Source organism: Urocitellus parryii, chromosome 15 (genome assembly GCF_045843805.1).
Source record: "Urocitellus parryii isolate mUroPar1 chromosome 15, mUroPar1.hap1, whole genome shotgun sequence".
Lineage (NCBI taxonomy): Eukaryota > Metazoa > Chordata > Mammalia > Rodentia > Sciuridae > Urocitellus > Urocitellus parryii.
The window spans coordinates 6,986,509-7,011,568 of record NC_135545.1 but is presented as its reverse complement, the minus strand read 5'-3'; the positions used below and the strand labels follow the sequence as shown (position 1 = coordinate 7,011,568).

The following is a 25,060-nucleotide window of genomic DNA, read 5'->3' as shown; positions in this document are numbered from 1 at the left end:
AGGAGAAACAATTGTTTCTCAGAAACAAAAATGAAAACAAAACAAAACAAACAAACAAAAACCCTCTTTTTTAAGAGCAAGAAACAGCCAGGTATAATCCCAGCAACTCAGGAGGCTGAAGTGAGAAGATTATAAATTCGAGCCCAGCCTCATCAAATTAGTGACGGCCTGTCTCAAAATAAAAATATAAAGGGGTGGGAATGTAGCTCAGTGGTAGAGCACTTCTGGGGTTTAATCCCTAGTACCCAAAAAAAGAAGCAAGAAACACTTTTCCCAGAGTTATCCCCTCCCCCGTTTCTCTTCAACACATCTCCACCTGACCTGTACAATACGCCAGGCTACTGGCATCCCAGGTGGGGAGAATGAGACCACCACACCTTGGCACACACCAGTAATAATTCTCCTCTCAAAATCCTGGAGTCGGGCCACCCTGCCTTGAAAAACACCATCACCCATTCTGAACTAAATTGGTTCAGAGATAGAGTAAGGCCATTTGGACTTCAACTAATGCTATCTACTAAGCTAGTGACCAAGATCACATCATTATATTTCTCAGCACATTAAGAAGTTGCATGACAGGGCTGGGGCTGGGGCTCAGTGGTAGAGTGCTCACTTAGCATGCATAAGGCTCTGGGTTCGATCCCCAGCACCGCACAAATATAAAATATATTGTATCGATCTAAAACTAAAAAAAAATAAATTAAAAAAAGAAGTTGCATGATAGACTAATATATGCAAAAGCTTGTGAGCTGGACAGAGGTGAGATTGAATTCCAGACTGGCCTTCAACTTGAGATCCTTTTGTCTCAGCCTCCTGAGTCACTGGGATTTCAGACCTGTGCCACCACGCCTGGCCAGAAAGTCTTCTACTCACTTTTTACTCAACTTACTTGCTAAATTCGCTGCTTTTTCTTTCTTTCTTTCTTTCTTTCTTTCTTTTTTTTTTTTCTGGGTGGGGGTTGTGGTAGAGGATAATAAGGATTGAACTCAGGGGCACTTGACCACTGAACCACATCCCCAGTCCTACTTCATATTTTATTTAGGGACAGGCTCTCACTGAGTTGCTTAGTGCCTTGCTTTTGCTGAGGCTGGCTTTGAACTCAACCATCCTCTTCCTCAGCCTCCTGAGCCGCTGGAATTACAGGTGTGCGACATTGCACCCAGATTAAATTCACTGATTTTTAAAAATGAACAATGATAGTCTTCTTTATTTCCAATATTTATACTTTTTATTACAAATCAGAAGAATAGGGATTGTCTTTGGGGCTGGCCACATTTCCAGGTCCTGGTTGGTAGAAGGCATGAGAGGGATTCAGAGGTTCTGGTATGTCCTAAATCTTGGTAGTGGCTACACAAGAAAGTTCCTCTCATTCATTGAGGTGTATACTTTCAACTTGTGAATTTTTCTATTTATAGTATACTTCAATTATAAGTTTAATAACATCCTTGTGGTGGTTTCAAATAAATTTAAAGATTGGCATTGTCTTCCAAACATGTCTGTAAATAATTCTTTGTTAAATTTCTTGAGTATGATCTGGACTCATGACTCTTTTCTTTTTATGGGGCCGGGGAACTGAACCCTAGGGCACTCAACCAATGAGCCACATTCCCAGCCCTTTTTTAAATTTTTTTGAGATAGGGTCTTGCTAAGTTGGTTAGGGCCTTGCTAAGTTGCTGAGACTGGCTGTGAACTTGAGATCCTCCTGCCTCAGCCTCCTGAGTTGCTGGGATTACAGGTGTGCACTACCAGTGAATATTAACATATACTCATTTCCAGTGAATATTAACATGGGGATTTGATGGTAAATTTAGGTTACAAAAAGCACGGTGGCTTCCTGCTCATTCTTACACTTCTTGTTTTGGAAGAGTGTGTTAGTCAACTTTCCAATATTGTCACAGAATACCTGAGAAAAACAACTTAAAGGAGGAAAGTTGTGTTTTAATTCATAGTTTCAGAAGTTTCAATTTGGCCTTGTTGATTCTGGGCCTGTGGTGAAGTAGAACATCACAGCAGAGAGTTTGTGACGGAGCAAAGCTGCTCACCTCAAGGTGACCAGGAAGAGAGAGATGGGGGGTGGGAGGAGGAGAAAGAAGGAATCAGGGACAAGATATACTCTTCAAAGTCAGGCCCTCAGTGACCTCTTTCCTCCTAAAGTTTCTACCATCTCCCAAAGTGCCACCAGCTGGGGAACTAGCCTTCAAACAAGGGCCTTTGGGACATCCCAGATCCAAGCCATAACAGAGATGTTAGTGCTGTGAGAACACAAGTCCTCCAACCAGTACAGATGATTGCAACCCTGGCTGACATTTTCCCTTCCTCCCTCTTTCTCTTTCTTCTTTCTTTCCTTCTCGACAGGGTCTCACGGTATTTCCCAATCTTCCCACCTCAGCTCCTCGGGTAACTGGGATCCCAGGCATCCGCCACCATGCCCGGCCTGGCTAACATCCTGACGGCAGCCTCACAAGGATCCTGAGTCGCAGCCACCAAGCTAAGCCACCCTTGGATTCCTGACTCCCAGAAATTGTGTGAGATAACATGTGCATACTATCTTAAGCAGCTACAATTATCTAGTAAAAATCGCCCTAAAAATTGTTGGCCTGACAGGATCAAACTGCACCTCTGAACATATGTCTACCCCACCCCCTCCTCCAAGAATGGGCCATTGTTAGCACCTCCTTGGGAACCTGGATGTTGGGAACCCAGACACCATGCAGCTAAGGATTCAGTGAATCCTGGTGGGCACAGAGGTGGCACATGGTGTGTGCGCAGCTCACTACCCCTCTTCTTTTTTTTTTTTTTAATTTTTAGTTGGACAAGATACCTTTATTTTATTTTTATGTGGTGCTGAGGATCGATCCCAGGCCTTGCATGTGCTAGGCGAGCGCTCTACCACTGAGCCGCAACCCCAGCCCCTCACTACCCCTCTTCTTGATGCCAAAAAAGAGACAGAATTCATGCCAGCATGAGAGGCCATTTATTGCTCAGGGGCTGGACCCCCACGTTTTGGGGGAGCCCCCCCACTACTTCCTCCCCCCATTGTCCCCGTGGACCCCTCAAGTGGCAGGTTGCTGAGCTGATCGTGGAGGGAGCACATCTTCAGGTGTAGATAGTCCAGAGTGGCCACCTTCTCCCTGTAAGGGCAGACAGTGGGGAGTCAGCACTGGGGTGGCTTGGTGTTGGGGTGTGGGAGTGAAGGGAGGGGTTCAGGCCCTTTCCCAAAAATCTCACGCTCCTCCCATGCCCTCAGCCTCCTTCCTCACTCCGGCTTCATCTTGTCCGTCAGCAGCAGGTTCTTGGCCCGCAAGGCCTCGTCTTGGGCCAGCCGAAGGGTGGAGCTCAGGGCCTCTGCCCTGACGTGTTTGGCCAAGGCCTGGCGCTCCAGCTCCTGGGGAGAGGAGTGTAGGTGCCGCTGGGCTTGCTGTACTGGGCTGGGAGTGGAGGGGGAGCTGGATCGCGGAGGCCAGGGGCAGGGTCCCATGGGGCCCACATTCCTCCCCAGGTATCCCATCATGCCTTGAGGCTGAAGCCGACCCTGGCATCCCACAAGGCACTGGTTGCACTAACCCTGTGTCTATTCCTTGATGCACTGGCCTATGTCTCAGCAAGCACTAAGTCACATCTAAGACGCTGTCCCCCAAAGCTCATGAACCATCCTGTATTTGATATGCATGTGCCCACCGTGTTGTGACCTTCCACATCCCGGAAGAACCCGTGTTTCCTTATCCACAAGACCAGAGTCTCTCACAAGATCAGTCCTTAGGGCTCTGGTTCTCTATATCCCACAGTGCACCAAGCCCATGTGCTCCCCTGTACCCTTCCCGGGGCTCTGCCACATCAACATCCCAAGCTGCTTATCATCCATGAGGTCAGTGTTCCGTAATACAGTGGGTCTCCATGTCCCACAATGCACCAGGACTCAAGTCCCAGCAGGTACTGGGCTTCAGACTGTTGCCCCAAGAAGAGATGTGGTTCCATTTCCCATGATGCAGTAGCTTATGGTGACCAAAAGTCACTGGGTGCCCTGTCCGGCCTCACTGATCTCTCGCTGATTTCACTGATCACTGATCTCACTGCCTCTCTGAAGGTCTGGCCGGGGAAATCAGGCCAATGTCCCATGAACTTTTAGACTGGTATCTGCCTCCTGGTCCCCTGGTACACCAGATACAATGTCCCATCATGCCTTGGGCCCAAATCTAGAGCCCAGAGTTCCAGAATGATTGGCCTATGACTCAAACCACCAAGCTGCTTGCCCCTCCCCCTATGCATCAGAATTAAGTCCACCCCCAACAACTGCTGCCCACAGCTCAGCCCTTCCCTTCTGGTCACACACCAGCAGTACCCTCGTGCCCAGGACTCCGTGTCCCCTGCCCTGACAGAAAAGTAAAGTGGGGCATGGTAGCCCATGGTCCCTGGTACCAGAATCTTCTTGTGTAGCCTCTGGCAGCTGGGACAAGCAGGAGCCAGGCCCCTCTGCTTCACCTCGTCCACTAGTGGGGTCAGCGCTCGCTCCAGCAGATGCTGCAGGGACTCCGAAGACAACTGCTGCCCCTGGCTGGGGGCGGGAAGGGTAGTCACCAGATGAAAGAGGCCCAGTACCAACTCCATTCTCAGGATGCCCATGCACACCTTCCCAGGCTCCACCTGGCTCTGTTTCCATTATGCACCCCATACAACCTTCCACCCACGCACTGGGGACACCCCATGGTGTATCAGGTGTCCTTTGGTTCCTACTACTTAAGGGCACCATCAGTCCTTGGCTTCCAAAAGCCATCAAGAACTCACATTTCCTCTAGCGCACAAGTTAAACCTGATCTCAAGTTGTACAAGGAATTCCCCCTTCCCACAATGAACCCAGTGTGGTAGCCTTTTATTCCCACCACACACGAGGTCTCACTTTCTGCACCATGCAGGGAGAAACCCCGCTTCCTACCATGTACCACATCCCGACCTTCCCGCAATGCACTGGACATACATGATGCTCCAAATGTAGCAAAACGCTATATTTAGCTTGTGGGAAGGGAAGAAATGTCGTTCCCATTACTCAGCACGACTGATTCTACCACACGCTGTCTCCCACAATGAACACCCCTCTCCCCCTTGCTGATACCCCATCTCCTTCAATGCGCTATCCTCCCTGGGACTCAGAATGCACCAGGAAGCTGACCCCACCCCCATACCTGGCACAGCGGGCACAGGAGCCTTGCGTGGATCGATCCAGGCTCATGGAGTGGTCAGGTCCTCTTCGGGGGTTCTGAAATTGCCGCCCCAACTCCTCCAGAATCGGTTTCACTGGGCCAAGCCCCTCCAATTCGCTCCTCAGTGAAGCCACAGACACAGCTGACCGCTCCACCCTGAGCAGAAGTGTAACCAATGCTGTGTGGTAGACTTCACCCACCATTGGTCCAGCACCTGAGTCTCCATCAAGTCTTCAATGCTCTGCCCTGCCCACCCCTCTTGCTCTGTTGGCTCCTTCTTTTGTATTTTAACATCTGGACTGCCTTGCCCTGTTTCTAGATGACTTTCCCTGATCCCTGGTGTCCACTCTTGATCTCTTTGGGGCTTGGAACACACCCCTTCTCTAATTGGCTCCATCCCTCGTTCTTTAATATGCATACACCTCTTCCTGCTATCTAATTGGCGCTTCCCAACGTCACAGATCCGGACCGCTCAGAACCCCGCTGATTGGCCCACCCTTTTTTTCCCTCAAGACTCCGCCCCCTTGATGGCTTCGCCCCACCCCTTCGTGGCCACACCAGCCCCACCCCACGCACCGGCCCCAGCCCTCACATGGTGCACAGCTCGTCTGCCCGACCCCGAAGCTCCTGCAAGCCTCGGGCGGTCTGAGCTTGCTCGCGTTGCGCCCGCTCCCACTGGCCCAGAAAGCCGTCGAGCCTGCCGCCCAGGCCCCCTAGCAGCCGCAGGGCCTCCTGCACAGCCCCCTCCTCCTGATGCCACCGTGCGGTCAGCGAGGACACCTCCCTCCTGGAGGGGAAGAGGGATAGAATAGCGGGGGATTAGGTTAGGTCACGCTGCACTATACCCACCCGGAGCTCCAGACCCAGCCGGTCCCCAAATTCTCTTGTGCCTCTGGTCATGTCCTCCAGAATTCTGCCTTGTCAGTTAGCCTGGGCCTTCCGTGTCAGGTCCCCATCTCCACCACTGCGCCTACAGACGCCATCTCTCCAGGACACCTCTCCCCTCTATCCTGCCCACTCAGATTGGTCACTAGGCCCGGCTTCCCTGAAGCTCCGCCCACCTCGGTTTCACTGGAGGTAGACCTACCAACCCTGACTCAAAAATTAGTTCTTTGCGTGAAGAGAGCGCCTGCAGAATGGAAGAAAATCTTTACCACACGCACCTCAGATAGAGCACTAATCTCCAGGATATATAAAGAACTCAAAAAACTTAACACCAAAAAACAACCCAATAAATAAATGGGCTAAGGAACTGAACAGACACTTTGCAAAAGAAGAAATACAACTGATCAACAAGCATGGAAAAAAAATGTTCATCATCTCTAGCAGTTAGAGAAAGGCAAATCAAAACTACTCTTAAGAGCCAGGGGTAGTGGTGCACGCATGCAATCCCAGCAACTGGGGAGGCTGAGACAGGAGGATTGCAATTTCAAAGTCAGCCTCAGCAAAAGCAAGGCACTAAGCAACTCAATGAGACCCTGTCTCTAGATAAAATTCAAGATAGAGGTGGAGATGTGGCTCAGTGGCTGAGTGCCCCTCGATCCCTGGTACCAAAAAACCCTAAGACTTCATTTCACTCCAGTCAGAATGGCAATTATGAAGAATACAAGAGGGCTGGGGTGTGGCTCATTGGCAGAGTGCTTGTCTAGCATATGTGAGGCACTGGGTTCTATTCTCAGCACCGCATGTAAATAAATAAAATAAAGATCCATCAACAACTAAAACAAAAATTTTAAAAAGAATACAAGCAATAATAAGTGTTGGTGAGGATGTAGGGAAAAAGACATACTCATACACTGCTGGTGGGACTGCAAATTGGTGCAGCCAATATGGAAAGCAGTATGGAGAGTCCTAACTTGGTATGGAACCCCCCACAACACTTAGGCCCCGCCCCCAAGATATTTGACCACCAGCAAGGTCCCGCCCGCGTATCACCTGGAGGTGACATCCCTAGGCCCCGCCCACCTCAACTCCTCAAGACCGGCGGAGACCTTCTGCAGCTCCTGATCGCTCCCATAGGGGCTCTCTCCTGACCGGGGTGCGGTTCCCCAGCCCACCAGGCCGCGCAGCCGAGGGGGTTCTTCGGGACTCCCTGGTGGGCCGGAGCAGCCCAGGTTGGGACCAGCAGAGCCCAGGCCGTGCCGGGAGAAGCCGGCCTCCAGCTTCTGCTCCAGCTCCTGTAGCTCGGCCTCCTGCCTCCGCGGCGTCTCATCCTGCAATTGCTGCTGCAGGTATCTCAGCTTCTCCTGGACCCGGAGAGAGAGCGGGTCACGGTGTCCAACCCTTCTCCTCCTGATACGAACTCCACCCCCAAATCTGCCCCAGTAATCGGAGACTGGAAAGTAAAAAGCCCCGGAGGAGAGAATATTAGGAAGTACCACGTGAAGTGGGAGGGAATGTGCCATTCGAACTCCACGGGAATCCAATTCGGAAATTCCCCTGTCTGCCTCCGCGACTCCATCCAGCCCTCCCCTCCACCCCAACTCCAGTCCTCTTAGGTGTCAAAGACCAGTCCCTGCCCCTTAGGAAGAACAATGGCAACTTTTTCAGCATTTCGTTGGAAAATGAGCGAGCATGTGAGCAGGACCAGCTTTCTCAGTCCAAGTCCAGCTCAGGTCTCTCTCTCTGGGACTGGAGTCCCCATTCTGGGCATGGAAGCCTCCTTCGGATCCTCCTTATTAGTAGATTCTAAGTGTGACCGTGAAAGCAGGGGCAGTGTCATCGTGATGGTGGCAGCAGGGCAGGAAGTCCCACCTGCGGTGTCTCCCAAGTCCCTCAGGTGTCCATCCTCCTCCCACAAATCTCCGGACCTCCTTACCTCCAGTAGGGCAGAGTTCTGCTTCAAGACGTTGGTTTTGATTTCAGCGTCTTCCACCGACCGGGTCACCTTCCGGCAGTTCTCCTGGGTCAGGACACCAGGGCGGGGGCCCTGCCTTCCCATTCCAGTTCCGCTCCCTACCCTTAGGCTGGCTATTTCCAAGCAGGCTCCACCCCGCAGGCAGAACCCCACTTACTAGTCCTGGTCCCTTGACCAAAGGAATGCTTCTGGCCTCGCCAGAACTGCGCTGTGCTGCTCCTCCGCCTCCTCCCATCTCTCTCGCGTCTAGGACTCCATTCCTTCCCTCTTCCTCCCACCCACTTCTCACCCGACTCCCGCCCCCAGGGGCTCACCTTGAGTTGACTACAGTACCCTTCCAACTCTTCAGCCTCTTGCCGCCTTCTCTCTAGATTCTCGCTCAGCACCGAACACTCACTCTGGAGCCCAAAGAGAGGAGGGTTACCGAGGTCAACAGGGGGACAGCCCACGGAAGGGGGATCTGGGGTTAGGAATGTCCCTTTCCTTTCTGAGTCCCGAGCTTCCCAACTGGGCTAGGAATGCAGCAGAGTACAGGCTTGTCTGACTAACGAGCAATCCGCCCTGGAGGAAGACGAGGTCTGGGGAGAAGAGGCGGTGCTCCTACCTGCAGGGTCTGCACATGCTGATTAACCCGGGTGGTCTTTTCCTTCAAACTGGTGATGGAGTCTTTGGCCCGGACCAATCCACTGTTGACCCCGCTCTAGGGAAGAATGGGAGACAGTGGTTAGTGGGTGTGTGGAGGCTCTGTTTGCACCCTGATTTGGCACCTCTTGGATTCTTGGTGCACCTGTTTGATAAACCCAAGGGAGAGCCAGTTTTCTTCATGGTGGACTGGCAGAAGAATGAGTGGGATCCAAGAGGGACTGAGGGGAAGGGTAGGGTGCTCAGATAGGTAGGGGAAGGAGGATGGTCTCAACAAACACTTTCGTGTGTGTCTGAGTACTGGGGACTGATTCCCCAACCCTTTCATAAATTTTATTTTGAGATAGGGTCTCACTAAGTTGCGGGGGGGGGGGGGGGTGGCCTCAAACTTAATGATCCTTCTGCCTCTGTCACCCAAGTAGCTGGAATGACAGGCAGGCAGGACTTCACCAGGAAAAACAGACTGTTAAAACACATGCTCTGACTTCCTCTCCCAGCACTTTTCAGATCATGAGCACATTCTCCACCAGGCCAAGCATTTACAGGTCTTTCATTCTTCACAATCACACTGTGTGAGATTCTACAGCCCCATTTGCAAGGGGTCTTAAAGGGTGACATTCCTGTACTCCCAGCTACACAACACATTAGGTGACCTTGTCAGAATTTAAACTCAGAAACTTTATTTTAAACCATGACACATGTAGCTTCTGATCATCATTTCTTGATTTTTTAAAAAAAATATTTATTTTTTAGTTGTAGTTGGACACAATACCTTTATTTATTTTTATGTGATGCTGAGGATCGAACCCAGGGCCTCACAAGTGCTAGGAGAGCACTCTACTGCTGAGCCACAACCCCAGCCCCATCATTTCTTGATTTTTGAAAAAAACTTGTGGTCGGGGTTGGGGATTTAGCCCAGTGGCAGAGCGCTTGCCTAGCATGCGTAAGGCCCTGGGTTTGGTCCTCAGCCCTGTAAAAAACAATTACTAAAAAAGTATAAAAAAATTAAAAAAAAAAAGGATTAAAACTTGTGGTCCTTGGGATTGAACCCAGAGGTGCTCTACCACTAAGTGACATCCCCAATCCTTTTTATTTTGGGGAGAGGGGTACTATGAATTGAACCCAAGGATGTTTGACCACTGAATCACACCCCCAGCCCTTTTTTAATTTTTTATTTTGAGACAGAATCTCACTGAGTTGCTGAGGCTTGCTTTGAATTTGTGATTCTCCTGCCTCAGCCTCCTGAGTAGGTGAGATTATAGACACATGCCATCAATATTTTATACCACCATAAAATGCTTTGTGACTTCTGCCAAACTATGGTTCCAAGAAGGAGGCATGTGGCAGGCTCTATTCTTCCCATTTCCACTGCCACAGAAGCCTTAGTGTCACACAGAATTGCCAGAGACTACATTTCCCAGGCTCCCTTGCAGCTAGGTATGGTCAGTTCCACGGGGCTAAGTTCTGGCCCACGGAACTTGGATGAAAATAGGTAGTCAATTTCAGAATTATGCCTTTAAAAGAAAAGGAGTAAAAACTTCTCTCTGCCCACTGTCTGGAATGCAAAGTTGACAGCTATCTTGGACCAGCAGATGGAGACCAGTGTCAGGAGCTTCCATGGATGAACATGCCTTCAAGTCCTGATGCCCCGAGGATCTGACCAGTTACTACATTTCACAGTGACTTGGGTGTGGACCCAGCTCGGATAGCTAGGTGTGGCTCCAGGTGTAGGTGTCACCCGTGGGGGTTGAGCTACACTCAGCTGTTCCGTTGTAATCCTACCCCTCTGCCCTTTTTGGGATAGGATGTTCCATGAAACCTCCACTTGTGTGTTCCCTAGATAAGAATACAGAATTCCAGTGGCTCTCTTTCTTTCCATGGGCCCTTAAGCTCATAAAGCCGTCTCTGGAATATTGAAAAGGTACTTCTGTGTGTTTTTGTGCTTTCTCTGTCGTTTTCTTGAGTTACTGAAATAGTCAGATTTTGTGAACCCAGCAGTAGGTCGCCAGCTAAGATAGATGCTGACAGCCAGACCTGAATTCTCAACACTGTGAGGTTGCCCATTCAAGTCCAACACCTGTGAAAACTTTTACAGTTCAGAGGGCTTCTTCTGTCTTGTGCAAACTGTAATTTTGTGTCTGTCACAACAGTGAAATTTGTAAACTAATCACAGTTATTTATTTATTTATTTATTCATTCATTCATGGTACTAGTGATTCAACCCAGGGGCAATTTACCATGAGTTATATACTTAGCTCTTTTTATTTTGAAACAGGATCTTACTAAGTTGTTTAGGGCCTGACTAAGTTGCTGAGGCTGGCCTTGAACTTGGGATCCTCCTGTCTCAGCCATCATGCCCAGCTATAGTTTATATTATTATTTTTTTGGGGGAGGGGGCAGCTACCAGATATTGAACTCAGGGGCACTGAACCACTGAGCCACATCCTCAGCCCTATTTTTTATTTTATAGACACAGGGTCTCACTGAGTTGCTTAGTGCCTCACTTTTGCTGAGGATGGCTTTGAACTCTCAATCCTCCCACCTCAGCCTCCCAAGAATTAGTTCAGAAGTCTCTTAAAAAAAAAAAAAAAAAAAAAGCTCAGTGGCGAGTGCTTGCCTGGCATCTGTGAGGGTTTGAGTTTAGTCCTCAGAAACACACACATACACACACACACACACACACACACACCAAATTAATTAAATAACATTTAAATTTTAAAAGGCAACTACAATAAGCATTAACAAAACAAACCCTCAGGAGTTGAAAAAATCTATTTCCAGAGCTGCCACATCATGATACTTGAAATGTCCAGTTGTTAATAGAAAAATCATGATTCATGCAAAGAAAAACAAGCAACTATGGCCCATCCACCGGGTTGGTGCTGGAGGAGAAAGCAATCAGTAGAATCTGTTCCTGAGGAAGCTTGGATTTGGATTTACAATTGAAGACTGTAAATCAACTATTTGAAGTATTTTCAAAGGAATAGAGGAAACCATATCAAAAAACACTAAAGGAAAATATGAGAATGATCTCTCACTAAATACAGCTTATTACTAAAGAGATACAAACTATAAAGAGGAGCCAAGTAGAAGTCAGGCGTTGTGGTGCACACCTGTAATCCCCGTGACTCTGGAGGCTGAGGGAGGAGGATTGCAAGTTAAAGGCCAGCCTCAGCAACTTCTCAAAATCCTGTCTCAAAGTAAAATAAAAAGGTCTGGGAGTGTGGCCCAGTGGTAGAGGACTTGCCTAGCATGTGTGAGACCCTGTGTTTGATTATCAGCACCACATGTAAATAAATAAAATAAAGGTTCATCAACAACTAAAAAAAATATTTAAAAAAAAGAGAGAGATGCACAAATTTTGAACTGGGAGGAAACAAGAAGAGAACGTGCCAAGTGATCCAGCTTACATGGAAGAAAATCATACACACCCACCCCACCTCACCCCCACACACAGGTATATATTCATATTCATTTTTGGGGCTGGGTACTAGGGATTGAATTAAACTCAAGAGCTTTACCACTGAGCCACGTTCCCAGCCCTATTTATTTTTTATTTTGAGACAGGGTCTTGCTAAATTGCCTAGGGCCTTGCTTTGATGCTGAGGCTGGCTTCTGATCCTCCTGCCTCAGCCTCCTGAACACCCTGCATTACAGATGTGCACCACTATACCCAGCAATAAATACAGTGACATAATTATACAACCTCCCCCTTCCCAGATGAAAGAACCAATTAGAAATTCCAGGGATGAAAAACACAATAAGTGAAGTGAGAAATTCAATTCACAAGAGGGAGCTCAGTAGCAGGTTTGTGTATGCAGAAGAATGAATCAACAAACTTGAGAACATAGTTCACTGAGATGATCCAGTCTAGCACAGTGGCACATGCCTGTAATCCCAGTGGCTCAGGAGGCTGAGACAGGAGAATTGCAAGTTCAAAGCCTGCCTCAGCAATGGCGAGGCCCTCAGCAGCTCAGTGAGACCCTGTCTCTAAACAAATTCCAAAATAGGGCTGGGGATGTGGCTCAGTGGTTGAGTGCCCCTGAGTTCAATCCCTGGTACCAAAAAACAAACAAACAAACAAACAAAAAAGGTCTAATCTGAGGAACATTAAAAGAATGAGGAAAACTGAACAGAGGCCAAGACACTATGGGTCAGGGAGTCCCCAAAAGGAGAAGAAAGGGTAGAAAGAGTAGAGAAACAATAGCTGAAAACTTCCCCAATTATTCAACACATCCAGGAAGCCAACGACCCTTAATAGTGCAAACCAAAGGAACAGTGCCTAGATACATCATAAATAAACTTCTGAAAGACAACATTAAGCTGGGTGTGGTGGCACATAGCTGTAATCCCAGAGGCTCAGGAGGCCAGGGCAGGAGGATAGCAAGTTTGAGGCCAGGCACAGCAACTTAGTGAGGCCCTAAGCAACTTGGCAAGATCCTGTCTCAAAATATAAAAATACAAAGGGCTGGGGATGTTGCTCAGTAATAAAGCACCCCTGGTTAAACACCCAGTGCCCCCCCAAAAAAAAACTTTGGGATGAAGAAAAATGAAAATATGACATACTAAAACTTAAGGAATGAATAAAGAGCAATGCTCTAAGGAAAATTTATAGTTGGAAATGCATTTTTTAAAAAGTTTATTGAGGGGCTGTGGTTGTAGCTAAGTGGTGGAGTGCTTGCCTAGCATGTGGGAGGCACTGGGTTCAATTCTCAGCACCGCATACAAATAAATAAAATAAAAGTCCATTGACAACTAAAAAAATATATTTTTTTAATATTTCTTTTTTAGTTTTAGGTGACACAATATCTTTATTATACATTTATGTGGTGCTGAGGATCGAATCCAGTGCCTCTGCATGCTAGGTGAGCACTCTATCACTGAGTAACAAAAACATTACTATGAATCATTGTATGCCAACTAGATAACAACAAAAAAAATAGAGAAATGCCTAGAAGCACACAAACTACCAAAACTGACACGAGAAGAACTAGGAAATACAAATAGACTCATAAGTAAGGAGATTTAGTAACAAAAATAATTTTAAAACTTCCGAAGAAGAAAAGTTCAAGACCAGATGGCTTCACTGGTGAATTCTGCCAATCTTTTTAAGAAATGACAACAATCCATCTCAAATTCTCTTAAAAAATAGAAGAGGGAGGTGCTGGTCATGGTGGCACATGGTGGCAATTCCTAACTCATTCTATAGGCCAGTACTTTCTCAAAGACATCACAAAAGAAATTCACAGACTAGTATTTTTTATTAATATATCTGGGATAATCCTCAACAAAATACTGGAACTTATTCTGGCAATATACACCGTGACCAAGTGGGAATTATCCTATGAAAGTCAACGAATTGCCGGGGGAGTGACGCAGGCCTGTAATTCTCGGAAGGCTGAGACCCGAGGACCATGAGTTCAAAGCCAGCCTCAGAAACAGCAAGGTGCTAAGCAGCTCAGTGAGACCCTGTCTCTAAATAAAATACAAAATAGGGCTGGGGGTGTGGCTCAGTGGCCCAGTGCCCCTGAGTTCAATTCCCAGTATGAAAAACAAAAACAAAAACAAAAACAAAACGGCGGGAGTGTGTCTGGGTCACTGGATTCAATCCCTGGTAATAAAAACATTATCGTGATGTGTCCATGGAGAAAAAGCATTTGATGAAATCCAACCACTTTCATTAGGAAAAAACCCAACAAGCTGAGAATGGCAGAGAACTTCTTCACGGTGATGAAAGGAATATGAACAGACTCCTTCATAAGTCAAGAGATTTAGTAATAAAGATAATTTTAAAACTTCCAAAGAAGAATCTTTTGAGGATTCTACAAAACCTCACAAAGTACGGTGGTTTAAAGGATGATTGTAAATTCTTTGACATTCCTTTGGAGTCTTAGTCCCCTCACTTGAATGTGCTGGACTAGGTGACTCGGGTCACGTAAGTAAAGTCAAGCAAAAGTGGTGAAGTAGGGCTGGGGACATAGCTCAGTTGGTAGAGTGCTTGCCTTGCATGCCCAAGGCCATGGGTTCAATCCCCAGCACCCTCCTACACACACACACACACACACACACACACAAAGTGGTAAGGTATAACTTAAAAGAAATGATGCGTTCATAAGAGGAACTGTGGGTCCTGCTTGCTGTGTCTCGCTTGGAGAAATCACAGCTGGCATGTCAGACACAGCCACTATGGAGAAACCAGTGTCCTGAGGAAGTGAGGCCTCCACCCAAAAGGCAGGAAGGAACTGAAACCTCCCAAGGGCCCTGGGAGGGCACCATCTCTCCAGCCTCAATCAGACCTTCCGATGACTCTAGCCTGGGCCAGAATCTTAATTGTAACCTCAACACACCCCTGGAACTTCTCAACTAAACCACTCCAGGTGTGTTGTTTTATGTTTGGGGGATATTTGTCTCACAGCAGTAGCTAACCAATACAGAGCGTCTTTCTAAACTGAAGACTCAGAACACTCGTGTGCGTAACTGTTCTGGCGACCTAGGGAACAGGTCCTGGTTCAACTCATTTCTGCCGCCCGCTGGCTGTGCAACCTCGGGGAGGGCACTTTACCTCCCTGTGCTTCTGTTTCCCAACCTGTAAAACGGAGATGCGACTAACAGCTACTTTTGGAGAATTGCTCCCGCGAGGAAGGTGGGCTGGCCTGGAGGCCCTGGCCAGTACTTCTGCAGCTGCAGACCCTGGATGTGGGGTGCAGCTCTGCTGGCAGAGGGAGGGGAGTGGGGAAGGCCGATCCCACCTGCTCGGCTGAGAAGCACACAGTACGTTGGGGAGCGAGAGTCCTGGGGACAAGTTCCTCCTTGGCCACCCATGCGCTGTCCGACTCTCAGCTCTGCAGTTCTGCTAACCTCTCCCATAAAATGGGAATAATGACAGCTTGATGGCATCGGGGTCAATGACTCAATAGATTGGTAGCCAAGCACAGTGACTAGTGTTGGCCCTTAAAAATGACCATGGACAGGACCTATAGCAAGGGGCCTTGATGACATGGACCCTCACAGTGGCCACAGGAAAATATGCAGATTGCAAAATAGACCCTGAGCAGAGGTCCAAAGATCTACGCTGTCAGTCTTTGCCACTGATTAATCCTGAGCTTCCAAAGAGCAGCCTGCAGCCCCTGAGGGGGTGTAGCCAAGGTGAGAGTCATCCTTCCAGTTTTACCTGTGTCCCTCCGGCCAGGGACTCCTCTCTCAGCCAGCGTCTCCATGGCCTCCTGGCTCCCAGGGCCCCTCTCTGGGTCTCTGTCCCCCTCTCACACCCTCCTCCCCACCTTCTCCAGCTTTCTCTCTTGATGCAGCTCAGACCTGGGCAGGGGCCAGTGTCTGCTCTTGTCCCCCTTCTCTGTCCCTTGCCCCTACCCGAAACCCCAGGCGGCTGTCTTTACTGTTTCCATTTTGAGAGGAGGAACCTGCTGGTGCTCCCGCAGCCACAGAAGCTCACCATGCCTCAGGCCTTGATCTGGCTGCCCAGGGCTCTTTCTCAGGCATCACCAGCCACCGGGGGACATGACTTAGAATAGCTCTGGTGGGAGGCAGACAGCTGCAGTGCTGCCGAGAGAGGCTCCTGAGGCAGGAGGGAGAGCTGCTGCGACTGGGGGAGGAGAAGTCTCCGGACAGCATCTCCTTGTCCTCCTTCCCCGCACCCTTGCCTGGCCTCCTCCCTGGCCTCCTCCCTGGCCTCCCTACCTTCCCTCCAAAGGCCACAGAGGAGCCTCAGGGAAGGAGAGGATTCCAGTATAGCCTCGTGCCCAGCTCAGCCGCCTTCCCCCATGAACCCACATGGCTCCCCATCATCAGTGTGGCCAGTGCCCTCCCCGCTGTCCCTCTAGCTGGTCTCTCTGACATGCGACACTCTGGCCTGGGATCTGCTCTGCTCTTTTTTTTCCCTCTTTCTTCCTTTCTTGTGTGTGTGTGTGTGTGTGTGTGTGTGTGCGCGTGTGGGGGCTGGGAATTGAGCCCAGGACCTCGGGCGTGCTAGACCAGCTCTCTTCCGCTGAGCCACATCCCTAGCCCCTCTCTTTTCCTTTTCCTTATTTATTTACTTACTAATTTAATATTCCTTCTGGTTCTGCAGGTGGAACCCAGGGGCACTTTACCACTGAGCTACTACCTATATCCCCAGCTCTTTTTATTTTTAATTTTGAGACAGGGCTTTGCTAAATTGCCCAGGCTGGCCTCAAACTTGCCTTCTCCCTGTCTCAGCCTTCTGAGGAGGCACTGGGCTTGTAGGCATGCACCACCACACCTGGCTTGGCGGGCACATCTTGGGCATTTAAGAAATATTTGTTGAAAGAACAAATGCAGCATCTCCATCTTACAGATGAGGAAATGTCAGCTCCCAGAACTAGAAAGTGCTCCAGTAAAATCGAGCAATAACCGTGATCATGATCCTGCTATGTAAATGCAATTCTTAGTGTCTGTGTAGAGCCAGCCAAGCCTGGCCCAGGAATGGGGCAGAGGGAGGCAGAGTTCAAGGTCTAAGTTGTGGCTCTCCATGCTCCTGTCCGGAATTCCCTAATTACCCTCAACTTGCTCACCTCCCCATTTTGACCCAGTTCTTAGGCCCTAACCCTGTAGAGAACTCCTACTCAACTCTGCGCCGCCTCCTGCAGGATGCCTTCCCTGAGTCCTCCAGCCTGGTTTGGGGGTTCCTTCGCTGGGATCCCCTCCATTACAGAATACATCCCCCTGGTCTGGGTCTGTCCCCCCGAAACCCAACTGGAAGCTCTCCAAGGGCAGGGTCTGGTGTGATTCTTAGCTATGACTCCAGCCTCACTTGGGACATTGCAAAGTGACCCAACGCATTCAAGACCACTCCCAGATTCACTCTGGCTGTCGGAGGAGGAGGAGGCCGTGGCTCCACACCAAGAACACCTCTCCCCCTCCTCAGCATTTCCTGCCACCAGGGCCAGGACACGGGTGTGCCCCTGCCAGAGTCCCTCACCAGAAGTTCCGTGATGTCCGGGTCATCTGGAGCCCAAGGTGTGGTGGGGGAGGCCGGGGGCCCGGGCAGTGCCAGTGGACCGCTGTCTTCCGTGGTCGAGTCTGTCCCCGAGGAGTCGGTGGGCTCCACGGCGGCCAGGTTGAGCAACGACACATTGGTGCAGGCCGAGGACCGCTTGAGGTTCAGGCACCAGTGCATCGGCTCATGGGACATCCGGGGTTCCACCCTGGGGAGGAGCAGCAGGCAGGGGATGGCTGAGGATGCGCCCCAGGGGCCGCTAGCCTGCCTGCCGCCTGCAGGGCCCCTTCACCCTCCACTCCCTTCTCCGCCCTCTGCCTGCACCCATCCCTTGCCGCCGCCTGTTTTCTTTCCTCTTCGCCCTCACCACCTGCTTTCTTCAGTCCCTTCCCTAGACTCCTCTCTTCTCTTGACTCTTCCCACCCCCCCATGCCAGTCCAATACCTTTTTTCCCCTGCTACTGGGAATGGAATGCAGGGGTGCTTTACCACATCCCCAGCTCTTTTTTTTTTTTTTATTTTGGGACAGGGTCTCCCTAAGTTGCTTAGGGCTTTGCTAAATTGCTGACGCTGGCCTTGAATTTTGTGATCCTCCTTCCTTAGCCTCCCTGGGATGACAGGATTACTGCCACCACCAGCTCAGCCCACTATGTCTTGCTCTCTGCCTCCGTCTCCTTCTTTCCCTCTTGCCTGTCCCCCCTCCTCTTCTCCTCTGTCCCCTCCTCTCTAGCACCCGCAGTGGGACTTGTGCCATGTTGGAGGCAGTGCCAGCACTAGGATCATGCACAATAGGGTGCTTCAAACCCACCCGTGGAACGACACGGCTTTCTTTTTCTTCGTGATCCCCTTGGCTGGGTTGGTCACCCCCCGGGAGCCTCTGGGACCAGCTGGGATCGGCTCTCGACACCTGCAGGGGGGTCTCCGGCCTCATGGATCTCCTTGGACTGCCAGATCGTCTTCACAACCACACTCGCCATGGCATCGGAGGCCTGCTCCCAGGGGGAGACTCACCACCTACTCTGACCACTGGCCCTCAGAGTCCCCTGTCCCCTCGGCCTGCCTCACAAAGGACTCAACCACTGGGCCCCAGTGGGGGGCAGGGAGTACGGAGAGCTGCCTCCCCAAGGCATCCCCTAGGAGGTCACAGTGGACTCTTCTGGTCCAGGATTCTAGATCTACATCAGATGGCACTCCTCACCCCGGTCCAGAATGCTGCCTGTTAAGAAAGGATCCCCACAAACGCTGACCCGCAGTCAGGACACGCATGTTGAAGTGTCTGGGGTTGCGTCGGTTTCCTGAGCCTGCAGGGACACAGCGCCAGGCCCAGGGCCGTAAAGCACAGATGTTTACCAGGTCCAGAGGCCAGAAGTCCAAGATCAAGTGTGGGTAGGATGGTTCCCTCTGAGGACGGTGGGCCTCAGCTCCAGGCCTCTCTCCTCTCCCAGCTTCTGATGGCTTTAGTCACTCCCTGGCTTGCAGACAGACATCTTCTCCCCATATCCTCACGTGACCGTCTCTCTGCCTGTCCGTGTCCAAATCACAGCCCCTTCCTCCTTTTTTGTGGTGCTAGGGATCGAACCCTGGGTCTTTCTCTCTCTCCCTCTTTTTTTTTTTTTTTTTCAGTACCAGAAATTGAACTCAGGGGCACTTGACCACTGAGCCACACCCCCGGCCCTCTTTTGTATTCTTTTTTAGAGGCAGGGTCTCACTGAGTTGCTTAGCGCCTCGCCTTTGTTGAAGCTGGCTTTGAACTCGCCATCCTCCTGTCTCAGCCTCCCAAGCCACTGGGATTACAGGCTTGTGCCACTGCACCTGGCTCAAACCCTAGGTCTCATACATGCTGGTCAGGTATACTTCTACCACTGAGCTACAGAGCTACATCCCTGGGTTTTTTTGTTTGTTTGTTTGTTTTCGTTTATTTATTTGGTACTATGGATTAGACACAAGGGTACTTTACCACTGTTCTACATTTCTGGTCCTTTTTATTATGTATTTTGAGACATGGTCTCACTAAGTTACTGAGGGCCTTACTACATGGCTGAGACTGCCTTGAACTTGTGATATTCTTGTCTCAGCTTCCTGACTTGCTTGTACCATCATGCCCAGCTCCCCCCCCTTTTTTTTTAAGAGAGAGGAGAGAGAGAGAGAGAGAGAGAGAGAGAGAGAGAGAGAGAATTTTTTTTAATATTTATTTTTTAGTTCTCTGCGGACACAACATCTTTGTTTGTATGTGGTGCTGAGGATCGAACCCGGGCCGCACGCATGCCAGGCGAGCGCGCTACCGCTGAGCCACGTCCCCAGCCCAGCTCCCCTTTTTTAATGGCTCCAGTGAGTTGGGTTCAGGCCAGCTCAAATGACCTCACCTTAACTTGACCATCAGCAAAAATTCATTTCCAAATAAAGTCACATCCTCAAATGCTGGAGGCTGGAATTTCAATGACGTTTTAAGAGATGCAGTTCAACTCATGACAGAGGTAAAGGATACTGATAGCCACAATTTGTAATTTTTTTTTTTTTTTTTTTGCAGAGTCCTTGCCAAATTGCCCAGGCTGGCCTTGAACTTAAGACCCTCCTGACTCAGCTTCCTGAGTCCTTGGGATTCCAGGCTTCTGCCACTGCACTTGATCACAATTCATAAATGTGTGACAAAGCAAGTAGAGCGGTCCTCCATTACCCATGGAGGATGGATTCCAAAATTCCCCACAGATATGAAAGTCTGTGGATGCTCAAGTCTCTTACATAAAATGGCACATATCTGGGCACAATGGTTCATGCTTGGAATCCCAGTGACTCAGAGGCTGAGGCAGGGGGATTGTGAGTTTGAGGCCAGCCTCAGCAAAAGCAAAGTGCTAAGCAACTGAGTGAGATCCTGTCTCTAAATAAGATACAAAATAGAGCTGGGGATTTGGAAATTTGGCTCAGTGATCAAGTGCCCCTGGTACCAAAAAGAAGAAGAAGAAGAAGAAGAAGAAGAAGAAGAAGAAGAAGAAGAAGAAGAAGAAGAAGAAGAAGGAGAAGAAGAAATGGCTGTAGCTTAGTGGTAAATTTTACCTGGGTTAAACCCTCAGTGCCAAAAAAAATTTAAAATAAAAAACGAGAGAGGGGCTGGGGTTGTAGCTCAGTGGCTCATGCTTGCCTGGCATGTGTGAAGCCCTGGGTTTGATCCTCAGTGCCACATATAAATAAATAAATAAACAAAATAGAAGATCCATTGACAACTAAAAAACATTCAAAAAGAGCAAGAGAGAGAAGAAAGGAAGATAAAGTGATAAAGTCATGGTATTTGCATATAATCTGTGCATGTCTTCCTGTATACTTTAGATCCCCCCCCCTCTTTTGTGGTGCTGAGGATCAAGCTCAGGGCCTTGTGCATGCAAGGCAAGACTCTCCCAACTGAGCTCTATCCCTAGCCCTGCTTTAGATCATCTCTAGATGATGTATAATACATAATGCAACATAAATGCTATGTGTACACTTGTTACAATATATTATTTAGGAAGTAATGACAAAAAAAAAAGAAAAGTCTGTACTCTAGACATAATTTTTTTCTGAATATTTTCTACCAGAGGTTAGTTGTGTCTGAGGATGCAGAATTCAAGGACATGGATGACAATGATTTCAGCAAAATGTCCAGGCAGAATGTCCTCATTGAAGTGGTAAGAGTTGTGTTGATTCCAATTTCTTGTCTTTTTTTTTGGGGGGGGGGTGGGGTGGGGCGGTGTGCCAGGAGTACTTAACCACTGCGCCACATCCCCAGGCTCTTTTTAATTTTGAGAAAGGGTCTCATCTCATAAAATTGCTTAGAGCCTCACTAAGTTGCTGAGGCTGACCTTGAATTTGTAATCCTCCTGCCTCAGCCTCCTGAATTGCTGGGATTACTTACTGTCAATAGGCGTGCACTGCCACATACATCTGGCCTGGTGGCTATTTCTAAAGGACACTGGGTGTGGATGGAGGACAGACTATGGGAGGCCAGGCTGAGAGAGGCAGGGAAACTGGATGTGTCTCTTTGGTGATCCACGTTAAGAGATGGCAGCACTGCAGGCCTCCACGGAGGTGGTGGCATGGAGGGAAGTGGCCAGCTCTAGGATATGTTCTGGCTTAGGTCACAGGCAAGGGATGGGGAAGGGTCTGGTAGGACTGCCTGGGTGATTGGTGTAGGGTCCCTTTGCCAAAATGGAAAGACTTGGGGTGAGTCTGCTTCTTCTAGAAGCAATCAAGAGTCGACTTGCCTAGGTACAAATCTTAGAACCTATTGGTAGTTCAACCCAAGATTCCCTGGAGGGGCTCCCGACATCTTAAAATCAATAAGAACTTGCCCAGGCCTCATCTAGAACTTGAAAATGTGGACTTGTTCATGGTGTGGTCTTAAAACCTGCTCACGAGTTGCTTTCCCTTGGTGGAGGGCCAGATGAATCCCACATGAGCAGTGGTTGCATCCAGCGCTTGGAGTACCTTGGTATACCAACCCGAGTGGCTCACTCAAATCCAGGTCTCTAGTTCTTTGCTGTTCAACCTGATGGTCACTGTCAGATCAGTTACTGTCAGAAGCCCGTGGTTGTGGTGCAGCCCATCTGGAAAGCAATATGGAGAATCTTTGGAAAACTTGGAATGGAACCACCATTTGACCCAGATATCTCACTCCTTGGTTTATACCCAAAGGACTTAAAAACAGCATACTACAGGGACCCAGCCACATCAATGTTTACAGCAGCTCAATTCACAAGTGCCTCAGTACATGAATGGATAGGGAAACTTTGATATATATACACAATGGAATATTACTCACCATTAAAAGAGAATAAAATCATGGCATTTGCAGGCAAATGGATAGAGTTAGAGAATATCATGCTAAGTGAAGTTAGCCAATCCCAAAAAACCAAAGGCTGAATGTTTTCTTTGATATGAGGATGCTGACTCATAATAGCGATGGGGGGGGGGAGCATGGGAGGAATAGAGGAACTTTAGATAGGGCAAAGGGGAGGGAGGGGAAGGGAGGGAGCAAGGGAGTAAGAAAGAAGGTGGAATGAGTTAGACATCATTACCCTAAGTACATGTATGAAGAGACGAATGGTGTGAAAATACTTTGTGTACAACCAGTGACTTGAAAAAAATGTGCTCTATATGTGTAATATGAAATGAATTGCATTATGCCATCATATTTCACAAATTAGAATAAATAAATTAATTTTTTAAAAAAGTAAAGCAACTCATGTCTGTGAGCACTTGCAAAGTCTCCAGTCAAAAGTGAGATGTGCTGTGGGCATAAAACACCAGATTCCAAAGACTTTGGAAAATCAGAGCACACAAGATGCTGAACTGATATCTCTATATAACGGAGTTAAAGAAAATGTTCAGATGATTCTCGTCTTACAATGGTTTCTCTCTCTCTCTCTCTCTCTCTCTCTCTCACACACACACACACACACACACACACACACACACATTTAACTTTACGGTGGTGTGAAAGTGACAGGAGAAACCATCACTTTCTTCAAAAGTGAGTTTTGAATTTGGATCTTTTCCCAAGCATAAGACCCTCTCTTGCGGGGCTGGGCGGGCACAGCTCCCTGTCAGTCCTGTGGCCAAGACTTAGAAACAACCTGGACTCCAGGTGCTCTGTGTAGCTAGGTGCTGATGTTTGGTAGATTGAGTGGATTCCGTGCATTTTCAGTTCTGATATTTTCAGGCCCCACCGTAAGTAAGGGCATTCTATTACTAAACGCCATCAAAGCCATCATTTCCTTTTTCATTTGTTTACCAAGGTGGCTAGAGCACATGGAAAAGTCCCTAAATGGCTCCCATTGGGTTTCCATTGGACAATGCCGCTGTCCCTCCACAGGGGTCAGCCTGTGAGCCCCGTGGGCAGTGTCATGAGGCCCTGGCCCAGGATCAGACAGTGCCAGTGTTCTGCAGAAGACCGGGTTGGCCCCAGCCTGAACCCCGGTAGATCTCAGAAGGCTTTGTTTTAGGGCTAAGTGTAAAATTAGCCAGGAGTGGTGGAACAGGCCTCTCATCTGCTACTCGGGCCACTGAGGCAGGAGACTGCAAATTTGAGGCCAGCCTTTCAAATTAAAACATAAGAGGGCTGGAGTTGTGGCTCAGTGGTAGCGCACTTGCCTGGCATATGTGAGACTCTGGGTTCAATTCTCAGCACCACGTATAAATAAATGAATAAAACAAAAGTCCATCAACATCTAAAAATATATATTTAAAAAAATGTAAGAAAATGGGCCGCTGGGGATATGGGTCAGAGGTACAGTGCTTGCCTAGCATTCTGGGAGCTTCTGGGTTCAATTCCCAGCACCGCAAAAAAAAAAAAAAAAAAAAAGAAAGAAAGAAAAAGAAAAATTTTAATTGGTGGCTAATTCGTGGGCTCTGGGGTGTTTGGCAGAAGCACAGAGTTCCTCCAACTGCCCCCTGCTCCCTTTTTTTGGTCTCAGGGATTGAATCCAGCAGTGCCTGACCATGAACCACATCCCCAGTCCTTTTTATTATTTTGATACAGGATCTAGCTAAATTGCCTAGGGCCTCGCTAATTTGCTGAGGCTGGATCCCTGGGATTACAGGCATGTGCCACTGTGCCCAGCTTCTCCTACCTGCCCTTGACCCAGAGGCCAGATATCCCTTTTCCCCACCAAGAACTCAGAGTTAATCCCAGACTCCGGCTGAAGGGGGGCAGGCGAAGATGGAGGCAGGATATAAATGCTTTTCTGTCCCGTTGTGGGTTAGAATTTCCCTGTTGAAATACTCGGTATCCCTACTTCACACCCCTCAAAAAGAGTTTCACGTTCACGGTTAACACAGATCGATGAGGGCCCTATCTTCGGGGGAAAGTACTTCTTTCCAGGTCACCACGGGATGTCTCTGGTGCTTGGAAAGCTTTTGTATTCATGCAAAAAAAAAAAAAAAAAAAAAAAAAAACACTTTTTCAGGTCCAGTGTGCTTGGTTTGTAACAGGTCTACGGTGTTTAGGGACCCACGAGCCCCGCCCCGCGCACCCCCTTTTAGAAAAGGACTGGGCTGTGCTGGGCGAGCTGCCTGGGATCCCAGGGACGCAGGAGGTCGAGGCGCGAGGATCTCAAGCTGGAGCTCAACCTCAGCAACTCAGCAAGACCCTGTTTCAAGACAAAAAATGGAAAGGGCTAGGGGTGTAGCTCGGTGGTAGAGCGCTCTGGGCTCAGTTCTCTGTACCAAGGGGGGGGGGCGGGCAGGGGGAGTAGGGGGAGAAAAGGAAGAGAGAAAAGAAACAGAAAGGCCTCTCCCTGTCCTTGAAACAGCTAAGACACGTCTGTTCTCCCGGACTCCAGATGGACTTTCCCGAGCCCCATTCCTGGAACCCACAGGAAGGGTCCACTGAATCTGGAAGGAGGCTCCTCTCAACCTCCTCCCGTCC

At 48.9% G+C, this 25,060-nt stretch overlaps 1 protein-coding gene across 1 annotated transcript; it reads right to left on the bottom strand.

Annotated features, from left to right (window-relative positions):
* Window positions 1-2,974: 2,974 nt before the first annotated feature.
* Window positions 2,975-18,641, bottom strand: Tsks (testis specific serine kinase substrate). The gene is given in 12 exon segments (XM_026406425.2): window positions 2,975-3,131; window positions 3,261-3,385; window positions 4,417-4,552; window positions 5,178-5,351; window positions 5,788-5,982; window positions 7,161-7,441; window positions 8,014-8,097; window positions 8,367-8,450; window positions 8,657-8,752; window positions 17,648-17,873; window positions 18,473-18,533; window positions 18,536-18,641. Coding segments are annotated over 12 exon segments (1,725 nt in total).
* Window positions 18,642-25,060: the final 6,419 nt, after the last annotated feature.